At 41.6% G+C, this 15,407-nt stretch overlaps 1 protein-coding gene and 1 long non-coding RNA gene across 3 annotated transcripts; one reads left to right on the top strand and one right to left on the bottom strand.

The window, feature by feature from the left end:
* Window positions 1-1,779: 1,779 nt before the first annotated feature.
* On the top strand, window positions 1,780-9,617 carry LOC126486544 (uncharacterized). 2 transcript variants are annotated; one of them, XR_007588149.1, is made up of 4 exons: window positions 1,780-1,908; window positions 7,808-7,890; window positions 8,573-8,761; window positions 9,487-9,617. It is a non-coding gene; the product is annotated as an uncharacterized lncRNA (long non-coding RNA). The 2 variants fall into 2 exon arrangements; XR_007588148.1 differs by lacking the exon at window positions 8,573-8,761.
* On the bottom strand, window positions 2,546-4,012 carry LOC126486543 (small proline-rich protein 2I-like). The gene is made up of 2 exons (XM_050118831.1): window positions 3,847-4,012; window positions 2,546-3,152 (listed from the first exon to the last, which is right to left on the bottom strand). Exon 2 carries the CDS (start codon window positions 3,131-3,133, stop codon window positions 2,888-2,890), a length of 246 nt encoding a protein of 81 aa, XP_049974788.1. The 5' UTR covers window positions 3,134-3,152; window positions 3,847-4,012; the 3' UTR covers window positions 2,546-2,887.
* Window positions 9,618-15,407: the final 5,790 nt, after the last annotated feature.

The raw sequence follows: 15,407 nt of genomic DNA, 5'->3' as shown, positions 1-15,407 counted from the left end.
GAGGGAAATGGGAGGCTGGGAGGAGGCGGAAAATTTTTTTTCCTTTTCTCAATATAAATAAATAAATAAATAAATAAATAAATAAATAAATAATAAATAAATAAATAAAAAGAACCATTATTCACCACCACTGGTTGTGCAAGCTCGTGCAATCACTTCGAAAATCATTGTGAAAAGTCCTTGAAAGGCAGGGATAAGAAGTAACCTATGACTCAGTTTAACACTCCTGGACATACAACTAAAGGAATTTTTTCCTAATGTCATACATTACATCCTACCACGGTTTCCAGTGCCTCTGTTCCTCCCAGCCTGTCACCACCCACCTCCCGTATCCCCAGATTCACTTCTTTTCTGTTTCCCTTCAGAAAAAAGCTGGCTTCCGGAGGATATCAAATGAACGTGGCATAACAAGTTACCATAAAACTAGACACAAACCCTTATATCAAGGCTGGACTAGGCAGCCAATACAAGGAAAAGTGATCCAAGAGCAGGCAAAAGTGTCAGAGACAGCCTCCTCTCCCACTGTTAGGAGTCCCACAAGAACACCAAGCTATACAACAATACACACATACAGAGGACCAAGCATAGACCCCTGCGTGCTTCGTGGTTGTCACTTCAGTCTCTGTGAACCCCTAAAAACACTGCTTAGTTGGTTCTGTGGGCCATGTTCTCCTGGTGCCTTTGGCCTCCTGGCTCCTACAATCCTTCTTCCCTCTCTTCCAGAGGGTTCCCCAAACTCCACCAAATAACTTTACAACTGACTACCAAGATATTTGTATTCTGTGGCCGGCTCAAAGAGAGGTCTACACTCTAAATCTCTGCAAGAAAAGCCATGCACCAGTGCAGGACACCATGTCTGCAAGGGAGCCAGGTGCTGCTTCACTTGAGCCCCTTGCTCCTCCCTGTCCATCTGATGCAGCAATGGGGAGAATCCATTCAGTCTTATCCCTGTGGGGCAGATTAGAGATGAGGACTTGGATGGAAGAGTTTCAGTTCAGTTTTCAGAACAGCTGTTGCCCATAGCTCTCTGGATTCTCTGGCATGAGCTCCAGTAAGATGCTCTGTGGACAGAGCAGCTCAAAGAGGCAGGATTCATTTCTCTCAGCTCCAAAGGACACGCATGTGAGAGCATGCTTTAGATGCTCTCCTCTGCACTGTGGCCCAGACATGGCCATCTTTCCTTTGTTCCTTGAGTGTCCCATGTCTCTTTGTGCCTTACCTTTTTCAGGTGGACAGCAGTCCAGCAGGATGAGGACCTGCCCATGTGACATCAGATTACATTAGTCTGCTCTCTGAAGACAGCACCTCTAAGTACAGGTGCTTTCTAGAGTTTTGGGGGATAGAACCTCAACACTCAAATTTCTGAGACAAGCATGTCGTCCCACAAGAAATGTCCTTCGTTTCAGGTCCAGTCTCCAACACAAGCTACAGAAAACCCAGAAACTGTGATCTGATGATACTTTAGCAAAATACAGCAACTTTCCATGCTATGCCAAGCTGGTCCTCCATGGTAGAAAACCCCGTGTGATATGTAAATCACAACTCAACTTAAATAGCCAATGCCTATATTCACAGGTGTTAGTACTGAAAAAAGGATCTTTTTACTAATTATAACCACATACATAATTATTTAACTTCAAATCTTTGTAAAATTGTGTTTTTTGCCTAAAGCTCTGCCTGGTTCATGCCAGTGCCAGAATCAAATTCCTTTGTAATGAAACATCAGTCATTCATTGACCTCAGTCAGACCTTTGACCAATGGGTGTTTCCTTGAGCAACCACACCAAGTCCTAGTTCACCCCACTCCCCATGAATTCAGCTGCCTTTAACCACTCTGCTCTGTAAAGCCTGACCTCCAGACTGGAAGAATGAGGAAAGTCGTGGATGCAGAATGTGGTGAGATCTCAGGTAGGAGGAATACCTGGGGAGGAGACAATTCGGCCTCCCGATTCCCTCTTTTCTCCCTTTCTTCTACTCAGCCTCTTCTCAAGGGTTGCTATCGTTTCATGCAAGAGACTTCCTAAGTTCCACAAAGCCATTGTCCTTCAGGATTTCATAGGAAATGGGGTGAATAGCCAATTAAGGAGGGCAGGGGGAAAGAATGTTGTAGTTTTTAAATAACATTGCAGTTACGAGAAGGCCACACAGTGGCCGTGTTGACAGTTATGTAGAACTGCTTCTGCTCGTCCACACACAGCCACTGGGTCTTTATCGCGCACTGAGATCAGTTACTGTGACACTGACCACACAGTAACTGATGGTTTGCTGTGTGCTAAAGATACAAGTTAGTAATAGAAGAAAATTAAATAGATGAAAGACAGAAGACAGAGGTTTCCATCTTGTACAAAAGAAGATAGCATTTTAAGAGGTTAAGTAATTCTGTCCTCAAAACAATTAAATTTTAATATGGCTAAGAACGTAAATTTGAAATAATATTGAGTTAGTCTTTGCTATGACTTTACTCAGACAACATGGAATTAAATTTTAAAATTCCTCCAAAAAAAGGATGTATATAATTCAAAATAGTAATACAATATTTAAAAAGCATTTTTTTTGCAAGGAAGAAGTATTTATTTAGATCATCAGCAAAAGGGTGCTTTATTCAGGAAGTGAAACAGGAGGGCACAGGGTAGATAGAGAGCTGCTGCTCCTCCCTCCGAGCATCTACGACACTGAAACGTTGAGGAAGGGCATTCTCATCAGCCCCTTGGGAAGAGCAGGGAAACAGCCTCAGAGAAACACCTTCTCTATCAGGGCACATGGAGGGTGAGTAGTGGGGAAGATTCTTCTGCATCCATGACAGGCTTTGAAAGGAAGAGGGGGTTCTCGGGAAGTAGAAGAAACAGATTTTCTTCATTTGCCCTGTTCCTGGTGACTCCTGAAGCACTCACTTGTTCTTGGGTGGGCACTTCGGCTGGCAAGGTGTAGGAGGTTGCACAGGAGGGCATTTCTGCTGCCAATACTGAGGGGGGCATGGCTCAGGGCACTGTGGAGGAGGACAAGGCTCTGGGCACTTTGGAGGAGGACAGGGCTCAGGGCACTTTGGAGGAGGACAAGGCTCAGGGCACTTTGGAGGTGGGCACACAGGAGGAGGCTGGCAGGGCTGCTTGCACTGCTGCTGTTGGTAAGACATCGTGCTGAAGGCTCAGGATCTGAAAGACATTACATAGTGGTTCTCACAAGAAGTCCCCACAGAGAATGAAACTAGGCTTATGGGCTGCAGAGCCTTTGCTTCTCTTCCTGTGAACTTGTGCGAGAATCTCCCCCTTTGTTCTAGGACATCCTTGGCTCCATTTTCTACTTTAGCATTTTTTTCAGTAGGTTTAGCCAACCCTTTCTTTATCTCATATCATTTTCCCTAAGAATATATTTCTGCTCCACAGCACTGGCAATAATATTTATGTGAAGGGAATATCCTCATCACCTTGGCATTGTTGTAAACAGTACCCATCTCATGCTTGCATATTCCAAGCAGAACGACTTGGCAGCACAGACAAACAGCTGTTGAAAGAATAGGTAGGTTTTTCTACTGCTTGTGACACAAGCCTTTGAAAGGGATTCCATCAAGGTGTGAATACAAGAAAAATACACGTTTTGTTTTGTTCTCATTTCAAACCAAAACTTTGATTATCTTGCTTTTTCATGTAGATATCGAATTATAACTCAAACAAACACAAAGCAAGCTAGCACATTACATGCTTGTCCTCCATTCCTAAAGTGTCATCTGCTGTCACATTTAACCCATGATCAGTTTGGACCACCAAGCTCACTGTGTTTAGATTAAACTCATCACATGAGAATACCCCAAAAGCAGACCCATTCAAGAAGTCAAGAAATCGGACTCACCAGTTTCTCCGGAGTAGATCAGTGCTTGAGTCCCACGGATACTGCACCCAAACACTGAGAGTCTCTTTATAGGACTGCCTGCCTCACCCAGTACCAAATGGGTCTGCCTATCATGGGCAGGTCCAAGAATTTCCTAATAGAAATGCAAATCCATCCATAACTGGATGGATGGGACTCTGCAAAGTAGGAAATATCCCATCCTTAGTTAATGAGTCTTTTGTGACTCAGAGACCTTCCTTTCCTCTTGGTTCCAGTCATTGGGCAGCTGGAAAAGTTGGGGAATTCTCCAGCAGCTTGTTAGAGCTCTTTCTTGACTGAAGACCACACCCCTTTGTGTGCCACAATCGTCCTTTATCTTACACGCATGTTTTTATATTATTTGTCCTTCTTTAGCTTATTGCTATTTTGAATAAATTCATTTCCATTTTGGGGTTAGGGGGTAATTTTTGTTTGTTTGTTTGTTTGTTTTAAATTTCCTCAGACATTTACAAGTTTGTTAGAAGGAAGAAGAGAAGCAAAATAAAGTTTATTCTGGCCCGAGCTCCCCTTTAACAAGCCCTTTGGTCAAGGTCTTCTAGTTGCCTAAGTTTACATTTTTTTCTAGAAACATAGAGAAATAATACCTGTCTCTCAGAGTAAGTGCTAACAACATTGGGCCATCAGTGATCCCGTTCAGCATAAAATTTTCCCGCTCATCTTTCCTTGCCCCGGGGTATCTTAGATTTGACCTACATTCCCTACTTTTGGCAGCAGTCATCTTCCCAGTGAGAAGGGGGCTACTCTCCGTGGATACTTCTTTCTGGTCACAGAGAAGCATGAGGTCTCCAGTGCTGTTTTTCTCTGCTTCCCACAAGGATGTATATTACAGCCTTTTAGTTAGTTAGTTAGTTAGTTAGTTAGTTAGTTAGTTAGAGTTAGCTAGTTAGAGTTAGCTAGTTAGAGTTAGTTAGCTAGCCAGTCAGCCAGTTTGATAGTTAGTGTTAGTTTGTTAGTGTTAGTTAGTTAGTTAGTTAGTTAGTTAGTTAGTTAGTTAGTTAGTGTTTTTTTTTTCAAGACAGGATTTCACTCTGTAAGTTCTAACTGCCCTGGAACTCCCTCTTTAAACCAGTGTGGCCTCAAACTCGCAGATATCCACCTGTCTCTGATTTCTAATGCTGGAATTAAAGGAGTGAGCCACCATCACCCAGCAGCCTTTTTATTTTTTATAAAACATACTCTCAATCATCATATTAAGGAAAAGGGGAGGCATGAACAAATATCCCAACCATTCATTCAAAATTTGTTTAGCAGACCTCACATGTGCAGTCCCCAGTGGTGCTTCCTAGGGTGCAGAACAAGAAGGCTTATCACATATAATTAATTCATTATCACATATAATTAATTATATATTATCACATATAATTAATTGAAAGTAAGTTAGGAAAGGGCGATGAGGGCACTAAAGTATGAAATCTGAGGCAGAGGGATATGAAGCTTGGTCAGACTTACATGTTGAATTTTACTTACTAACTTTCCAGGTAGATTTACTAGCTTTGAAGACAATATTTCAAAATTCTTTTTTTTATTATTTTTTTTTATTTTATTGAGAATGGGAAAAAAAAGTTTCCGCCTCCTCCCAGCCTCCCATTTCCCCCCCCCTCCCCCCCATTCTTCTCCCCCTCCCCCCACTCCTCTCCCCCTCCCTCTCCAATCCAAAGAGCAGTCATGGTTCCCTGCCCTGTGGAAAGTCCAAGGACCTCCCCTCTCCGTCCATGTCTAGGAAGGTGAACATTCAAACTGGCTAGGCTCCCACCAAGCCGGAACATGAAGTAGGATCAAAACCCCTTGCCATTGACCTTGGCTTCTCATCAGTCCTCATTGTTCGCCATGATCAGAGAGTCCGGTTTTATCCCATGCTTTTTCAGTCACAGTCCAGCTGGCCTTGGTGAGCTCCCAATAGATCAGCCCCACTGTCTCAGTGGGTGGGTGCACCCCTCATGGTCCTGACATCCTTGCTCGTGTAAAAAATAATGACTTCTCAAAATTCTTTCTGTAAACGTATTTTTTCTGTCTTTTCTGCAAGTTCTTCCCCCATTCTACCTCTCTACCCTCTTCTCCTACATATTCCAAATCATACAGAGAGGACTATAACACTGTTTTGTGTTAGACCACGCTAGCACTCACTGGTCACAGAAGACACTGCCAAAGCATTTTGCAGACTCTCCCCATTCCTGTCCCTTCACCTCTTCCCACAATCCCTAGGACTACGTAACTATGCAGTCAACATTCACAGTGACATTGCCAGAGTCACTTTGATCAAATGGTTAGAAACTTTAAAAGTCCCCTCAGAGTTAGAATCTGGGGTGTGAGGGGAGCATGAAAATAAAACCTCTCACTTTGTACAATTAATATTCGCTAATAGGGCTTATTGAAAAGCTACATCATAATACTGCCAGCAACAGAGTGAGAGTAGCTGTCATTTCTTTGCAAACTGGGGTGGTGAAGTTGAACGTGTTTTTTGCAGATCAGCTATAGCAGGGGTTCTCCACCTATGGGTTGTGAATCCTTGGGGGACAGAATGACCCTTTCACAGGGATCACCTAAGACCATCTGAAAACACAGATGAATTGTGACAGTAGCAAAATTACAGTTATGAAGTACCAATGAAAATAACTTTGTGGCTGGGTTCACCACAACATGAGGAACTGTATTAAAGAGTCACAGCGTTAGGAAGGCTGAGAACCACTGAGCTATAGACGGAACTGTCCCAGATGAAGAGTGCAGACTTTCTCCAGATTTGAACCTCCAGGGGCTGAGGCAGAAAACACAGCATACTTCTCGCTCTCGCTCATGCTTCTCTCTACCCCTGTGGACAAAATGTCGAATGAACCGTGTTTTATGACTGCTAAGGGTAAGAAGTTCCACACTCAAGCCCAGCACTTCTGCTTCCTCACTGCTGAAGGAATTTCATGAGTCCCTGCTGCAACATGAGAAATAGCAGAGAAGAGCAAAAGATTTCAATTTTTCTAATACATGACAGTTTCCCCAAATTTTACTGCTATATATCAATATACTTTTTAACAAAATGGCTCCTGCAACTCAAGATTATACAATTCATAAAATTATGAAATAAATAAAAATTGGAAATGTAGCAAAATATTCCTGATATCTCCAGAGAAATGGTGGCTCCAGCTACCGCTGGATTTCTACCTTCTGCTCATTCCCCATCATCCTTTCATAATCTCGCCAAATCAGATAAACTGTATGAGATATATTGCAGAATTATTCCCATATCTATTATTTTTATTGCATTTATTTAGCCAGTTGTGTGGGGAGAGGCATATGCTAAGGTGTGGGTTTGGAAGTCAGAGGACAACTTATGGGATTCACTTCTTTGTTTCCTCTGTGTGGGTCTCAGGGATCAAACCCAAGTGGTGAGACTTGGAGGCAAGAACCTTGACAAGGGGTTGGAGAGATGGCTCAGAGGTTAAGAACATTGCCTGGTCTTCCAAAGGTTCTGAGTTCAATTCCCGGCAACCACATGGTGGCTCACAACCATTTATAATGAGGTCTGGTGCCCTCTTCTGGCCTGCAGACATACACACAGAAAGAATAGTGTCTCCATAGCAAATAAATAAATAAATAAATAAATAAATAAATATTATTTATAAAAAAAAAAGAACCTTGACAAGCAGAGCCATCTTGCAGGCAGTATAGGTCCAACCATGCTCTGTGAGAAACCATTGCAATATAGAAACTCTCACAAGAGTATGGCACAGATTTAAGGAAAACCATTTGTGGTAAGCCATCTTTATAGATTCCTACTAAATCAAATTTTTTAAATATTTATTTTAAAGTATCAAAACTCTAAATCAAACAAGAAAAAGATAAAAGACTACTACTGTACATCAGAAACATTGAGCTGGCACAGTGCTAGAAGCAAGATTTTTGTACATGATGTTTTCTTCTTTTTTTTTAATAGAAAGCATTAAAGAGAAACTGAATTTCCACCCAACCATGATGCACGCTCTTTATTCATGACACTAAGAGGAAATACATTGTCGGGTAATGGAAACACCTGCCTGAATCAGAGAAGTCACAGTTCAGGGTGTGGTGGGGCTCCTCTACCAGAGGCTTTGAGAAGCTTAGACTTGAGGTGGTCCTTCCTTACAGAGGAGCAGTTTAACCACTTCCAGAAAGAACTGCTGCTGCATTGCATTCCGGGTAGAGCAGTAAGGAAGACTAGTCAAGACAGGATAAAAGACAAGATGGTGATTCAAAGCCTTGATCTTGGAAGGAACATTTGTTCTTAATTCTTGGGTTAATTCTCGGTTATCTAATATAATATTCTGCCTCCCACAGAGTTCCCAAATGCCTCCTTCCCACTTCTTCAACTTTCAAAGGAAAACATGTACACTGTGACCTGCTACCACCCTGCCCCATGCCAGGGTCACAAAAGCCATTAGTGATTATGAAGGGCATTGAGCCAAAAGGACTTAGGCTGGGGAGGAAGCGGTGTGTTTGTGCTTACATTAAGTGATACTTTAAATGCATTAATTCATCTGAAAGTGTGAAAGAAGTATAGCATGTTTTCCACTGGCTGCTAGATAGCACCAGGGAGCAGACAACAACATGGGCCACTTGGTACCCAAGAGATAGTAGCTACATGTCTACATGCCTGCTTGCTTTCCTCTGGCTGCAGTAGCTGCTACTGTCATCTGATGCTTCCCTGATTCTCCCATCACAGCTCAGTCTTCAGATGTAATCGGAGAAGAGCAGTGAGGACCAACCCATCTATGTCACAGTGTCCACTTGAGATGAGCATACCCCAGTCTCCCATGTGTATTCCACGCCAGAAGGGTCACCTTAACAGCTAAAAAATACAGGGGAAATTCTTCAGAAATAGGGATGCTCTGGTCTCAGCAGTCTTCGCCTGGTAAATATTGATCCAGCTCATTCCCCAATGTTGTAATAGCACGATTTATTGCGGACAATTTCATATGGCAAAGAGATTTTTTTAAGCTTTACCTATCATAACCTGCATTTGAATTTCAAAACTGTGAAATAATGAGTAACGCCAACTGGAAATCCTGAAAGTTTCAGAACTATTGTTTTGAAAGAAATTCCAATGGAAACTAAAAAGTGCATTGTGAAAATGTTCACAAAATGCTCATAGAAGAGTAGTAGTAACAAAATTATTGGGGATTGAGGTCCACCTCCATAATATATCTCAAATTTTTCTAGCAGGATTTAATTCTCAAAAATTCAGAAATTTGTCTGCCATAAAAAGACCTTGTCCTGCCACACTCTCCCCATGACACTTCCCCTGTGCTTGCCAGACTCTGAGGCCACCCCACTTTCACAGGCACTGGACTGTGAACTACTTGAAGTCCTGACTCTCGGACATGTGATAGAGGCATTACCTATATACCCTAGACTTGAAGCATAAAGACAAGATTAAATATGCTCAGAACCTGGGGAAATGGAAGTTCCATTTTATGTCCTCACCTCTGGTTTTAAAGGATACATGAGTACAAGTAAACTCATGAGGTCTGACTTTGCTGAGAGTGATGAGTTTCCTCTATCCCCCCTGAGACTCTGACCCCTCAAGGCAAAGTGTTCACGTTTGTCTGTTCTTTAATATGAGTCTTCTTTCCACAGATCCTCGTTGACTACACAAACAGACACAGATGTTCCACTCACCAGCAAAAGTCAACTCCAAATGGCAGACCTAATCCATCTGTAAACTCTGGAATAGAGTCTGGCAAATAGTGGACATTGAATAAATCTTTATCCGGTTAGCTCATGAGTGACTTCTCTTCTTTTCCTCAAACACAACACACATTATTCCACTTCAACATAACTGATTGGATGAGATCACCAAAACTCTTCCCTAGAATATACACTTCCAGAGGAAGAAGAGATGTGAGCATGGTGAAACAAAGCCCCACTCTTAGCCGTTGCCCTTCAGTTGAGTTCTAAGCAAGGCAGAAGCATTGACTCACCCAGGCAACAGGACACCATCCCTTGCCAGGAGCCAGAGAGTTTTTGGTGAGATCAGTATTATTCACAATGTCTTAATAATAAGTCTCTACAAACCATATCATTATCATTGAGTCTACAACTGGAACATAGCCTCTCAGACACACCAAGGGACTTCCCCTGGGAGAAAGCAATTCCTCGTATCCTTCTGGTATATTCATGACATAATTTCTTAAAGGAAGACTTCACTTCCACAACCTAATATTAAAATTTGACGTTATATGCCTAAATCTGGAACACATCCACAAGAACCTCCCGTTTCTGAACATATACCCCCCCCAAGTGTCTGTTGTCCATGACAATGAAAATATTGATACTCTTGAAGGCGCAGTGCATGGACTTCTCAAAGGAAAATATATTACAGACTGGATCTTCAGGATCAACCAATTTCTCTTTGGGCACAGAGTCCACTTGGTGGCAACTGTCATCAAGCAAAAAGCCAAATTAGTGTTTTGAAGTGTTTGAGATGAATGTTGCAGGCAGACATTACAGATGTTCATTTGAATTCAGCTGACCTCCATCTAAAATGCTTGGCCTCTGTCAAACAGCCCCAGTCCTCCAAACATCATTACATGCTTTTTAGCTCACAAACATGATCCTGGACATTTACTCTGTGTTTAGACTAACATTTTTTTTAAATTTTTATATATTTCCTATATTTTATCTGCATCCATGTAAGTGCACCATGTGTGCAGTACCTGAGAAGGCTAAAAGAGAAAGCCAAATCCTCTGGAACTGGAATTATAGGTGGTTATGAATCCTGGTCCTCTACAAGAGCAGCAAGTGCTCTTAACCACTGAGCCACCTCTCCAGTTCTAAGACAAGCATATGATATGCAGTTTCAAAAATCTAAATAACAGAGTTGGTTTTATTCTATTGCACAGTTTCTGGGTGGTATGATACGTTATAGACAGGAGCAAGGGCAGGGGTTCAGGTAGAGCAGAAACAGGTAAGTTTTAGCTGAAGTTGTAAATTTGAGTTGTTCCCCATGCCTCTGGGGAGTGTGGAATATTTCGGTCTTGGGTGTTAACTGAGAAAGCGAAAATAAAACAAAGCCAATTTGCAACCTCCACCTACAAAATACTCCATCTCTAACTCAGTCAGGAGTTTCTTGGTCTTTTATTATCATCATTCCCAAAGGAATAAAGTCCTTTAATTACTTTAAGCAAAGTAAGTTTCCATTCGCCAGTTTCTGAACAAGGGAGATGAAGTTAAGCCCATTTCCTTTTCTTTGCTGCTAAGGAGACTCTTGGTTGCCCAACATTTGTTAATAGAACTATTTGCTCGATGTACTGATAGCTAGCAGTGGTTTTGCTTGTTTGTTTTTTGAGATAGTGGCTCACTATGAAGCCTTGGCTGATCTGGTCTACCACATCCCTTTCTATGCATATGGCCTCAGACCACAGCAGACATCTCCTAGGATAAGACACGTTCCCCTTAGAGAACAGCTTCGGAGTGAAAGGAGAATGTAGGTGGTAGAGGAGCATCAAGGATGCAGCAGAAGACATGCAGACAGCAGTCTTCACCCAGCATCCTCTATAGAAATGCTCAAAGGAAGTTAGTTCTGCTAAGTGGGGATGGTGCAAGCCCATCGTGATCAGGCCAATCTAGCTGTGGTTTATGACTTCACAAAACAGTCCATTTTTAGGGAGTGGAGGAAGCACTAAGTAAATGAAGTTCTTAGTAATTGTGCATTGTTCACCAGGGCACAGCCAAACTGAGGACTCCAAGTCCTCAGAACTGTCTGGGCCAGGCTGAAGAAGAGTGGCAGAACTCTCTTTGGGAATTCAAGAATGAGTATTTATGAATGGTTAATCAGTATGTGCAAAGATTAGCAAGTGGAGCTTTCTCCACCCTGATATTTGTAACCTGAGACTATTCATCTACAGAAATCTACCAAGACTAGCTAATACCACACACACACACACACACACACACACACACACACACACACACACACACACACACATACTATGGCATACTCAGCAAGCTGCTGAGGTTCCAGGTTGTTGTTTTAGTGGCAGTAGATCCCACCTGACTTTACTGAACATGTCTATATGTCTGTACTTACTTCTTTCCCTTGCTGCCCCTACTCAGGATTCTAGGACCCAAACCACTTGGGATGTATCACACATTTTTTTATTTTTGCTCTGAATGTAAGAATCCCTACACATTTTCTTGTGACAACCTCGGCCTTCCATAATTTCACCAACAATGAAGAGAAAGATTGTAGACTTTGATATTTAATCTGCACATGGCTATCAGATATGGGAGCCTTGCTTAAAAGCGTAGGGCTGACTGATTCCCAGGAACTCCCTCAGCATTAAGCATTTATACTCAGTGTGAAATTCCCTAACTATCTTAGGAATAAAAGTGACATAAGGACAGGAATGCGGGAGAAAAGAAAGCACCGTCAACAATGGTGCTGAGAAAACTGGGCGTCCACATGCATAAGATTGACATTACATCTGTATCTATCACCTTGCACAAAACCTGTCTCCAATTGGCCTAAAAGACCTAGATGAATAAGCCTGAAGCTTCTGGAGACTACACAGGAATTGCCCTACATGATGCGCAGGTGTAGGAAAGGGCTTTCTGAATAAGACATCATCTGCCCAAAAATCTAGGCCAGTGATTAAGTAGGACTTCATAAAACTAAAAAGCTTCTGCACAGCTGAAGAAACACTGGCCAGATGAAGAGCAAGCCCACAGAACTGGACAGAATTTTCCAGCTACATATCTGGCAGTGGCTTAATATTCAGATAAAATAAATTTGATTCAGAATCAAGGCAGGATTTGAACAGAGAATTCTCAAAGGAAGAGGAAAATGGCTAAAGAAATATCTCAAAATGTCCATATACCTGTAATATGTCTCTTTTTTTTGACCACATGAGCCTTTAATTTGCTAAGCAATATGGCTAGGATTAAAGTCGTGGCTTTGATGACTGGATCCACCCCATGCCTTAGCTTTCTGAGAGTCTATCTTCTTGGTGGAGGTACTGGCAGGAGCCATGTTTATTACCATACCTGTATGGAGTTTCAAGTCCTTGCTACTACCAAGAAGCATACTGTTGGTTATTCATCAACACCATTTAAATGTTTGGTCATGGGGTCTCTTTAAAGAGATGCAAGATTATTGCAGCTAAAGCTAAGTCAGGAAGCTTCTCTTAAATGAGACACAATTGCCTCTAGCAAACAGAGCCCATCCCTCCCCCAAAAAGTGCAGCTACCAAGATGTTGTGTTAAATTCTGTTTTTTTTTGTGTGTCTAGACTTCCTTTTCAAGCTCTTTCGGGTTTTATGTGGATGTAGTTGGCCCACGTTGGTATGCCATTTTGTAGGCAGAGGCTACTTGTTCATTTCCCACAGCCATTCAGTCACAAAGAACCACACAAAGGCCTATATTAATTATAAATTGATTGGCCTATTAGCTCAAGCTAATGTAACTAATTCTTACATCTTAAATTAACCCATAATTCTTGTCTGTGTTAGCCACATGGCTTGGTACCCTTTATCAGTAAGACATTCTCATCTTGCATCATCTGTCTCTGAGTAATGATTGCAGATTGAGCCTTTCCTCTTCCCACAATTCTCCTATTCTGGTCACCCCACCTATACTTCCTGCCTGGCTACTGGCCAATCAGCATTTTATTAAACCAATACAAGTGAAAAATCTTTACAGGGTTCAAGACCATTGTCCCACAGCAACCCTTGACTAAGCTAATATGATCTCTAAGTACATTTTAAATATTTATCCTTATACCCACAGGTAAGTGTCATTCTTGGCTTTTATTAAGGAAAGTTCTCTTTGAACAGAGAAAAATCACAGAAAACCCAGTAAATCAAAACATAAAGTTTGGAGCACGGTCTCAACTAATCCATTTACAACATAACTACTGCGCTTCAGGCTCAAGGAGCATTGTGGAAGAGGGGGGCAGAGAAATTGTAAGAGCCAGAGGAGCAGGAAGTTGGCTGTGAAATTATGCTTCCTAGAAAAGTCCAAGAAACTACACCCATGAAGTCTCACCACTATAGCGGCCTAACAGTGACCTGAGCAAGGACTATACCAATATTTTGCTTATATCAAAGAGTGAAATCTCAGGAGACCTTGGCCCTGAACAAAGAACTACAGACAGCAAAGGAATTCTAAGAGTGGGAGAAATAGTCTTTCTCGGGGATGAGCATGCCAATTGGTTATCCATACAGACAAGTAACATTCTACAGACGGAACAGGGTACATTATGTGTTTAGGATTATATATACATATACATATGGACCGTGAACTTAAAAGATAGCAAAAGGGGTACATGAGAGGAGTTGGAAGGAGGAAATGGAAAGAGAAAATAATCATATTAATTTCAAATATATAGAGAGAAATGAAAAAAGAATAGTCAAAGAAGCTTGTGTCATTTGAAAAAAATAGATTTTTTTTAATGTTTTAATTAAATTTAGTTTTTTTTTAATTTTTGTGCTCAAAGGTTGTCTGAAACAAAGTATGTGGTCATAAATTCATTATCTACTTAGCATTCCCAGCCCAGAAGAGACAGGGTAATGGAAGGAACTTCTTACAATAAAGTAGCAAGACACAGCACACTCTCTGGAGTCAACAATCTTTTGGTTTGGGTAAAATACATTGAAATAAGTCAATATTTGATCCAGTGGCTGATGTAAGCCCCACAGTCTCCTCTGTGGTCTGGGTAATTCTCTCCCAGGTCTTCTATAGTCTTCTCCAGTTTGAAAACCAGTCTCTTTGCCAACTCATCTCAGGTTTCAGTCTCCTTAAGCTTCAAACAAACATTATTTAAAAACATCATCGAATGGGCAGATGCCATATCACATACTCATGAATGTCCCATTCCTTGCTTCCTACAACACAGACCATTGTGAACTATAGGCTATATTTGAAATTTCAAGATGACAGTTGTCGCATTTCAATATAACTCTGAGTACTGCAAAACAAGAAACCCACTAAAACTTAACAGTTATCAAGGCTATCACTCTCAATTGAATAGATGGGGAGGGTGAGTAGGGGAGCAGGAGGGAAATAGGAGGAGAGGAGGAAGTGGAAATTTTGAATGGTGTTATTTATAAAGCATTAAAAATATAAATATGAATAGACTAAAGTATGATATGCTCTATTATGAAGCCAAGGCTCCCTTTCTTGATAGATAAGTAAGAAGCCAAGGTTCGGCCTTAGCAGGTGCCTCTTTGGCTGATCTTGTTATCACTCAAGACAAATAAATGACAAGTAATTGAAATGTGGGGTTCAAAATTGGTTCTTGGAACAGAAAGATGTTAGAGAAATGTGAATATATCCAAATAAAGCCTGCAGTTTAGCTAACACTAATGCATTTGTAAAACTATTGGCTTTGACATACGTGCTATAATTACACAAAATGTTAATATTTGGGGAAGCCAGGCCTCTTTTGTTTGTCAAAGCTAATAATAACTTCAGGAAGCCGGGCGGTGGTGGTGCATGCCGGGTGGTGGCGGCACACACCTTTAATCCCAGCACTCGAGAGGCAGAGGCAGGCGGATCTC

Source organism: Alexandromys fortis, unplaced genomic scaffold (genome assembly GCF_014885135.2).
Source record: "Alexandromys fortis isolate MF-2015 unplaced genomic scaffold, M_Fortis_MF-2015_v1.1 scaffold_152, whole genome shotgun sequence".
NCBI classification, from domain to species: Eukaryota; Metazoa; Chordata; class Mammalia; order Rodentia; family Cricetidae; genus Alexandromys; species Alexandromys fortis.
Note: the sequence above shows the minus strand (reverse complement) of the source record. Positions and strands in the feature narration are given on the sequence as shown.

Coding starts and splice junctions, on each gene's coding strand:
- LOC126486543 (XM_050118831.1), bottom strand. CDS start 3,133: ATGTCTTACCAACAGCAGCAGTGCAAGCAGCCCTGCCAGCCTCCTCCT.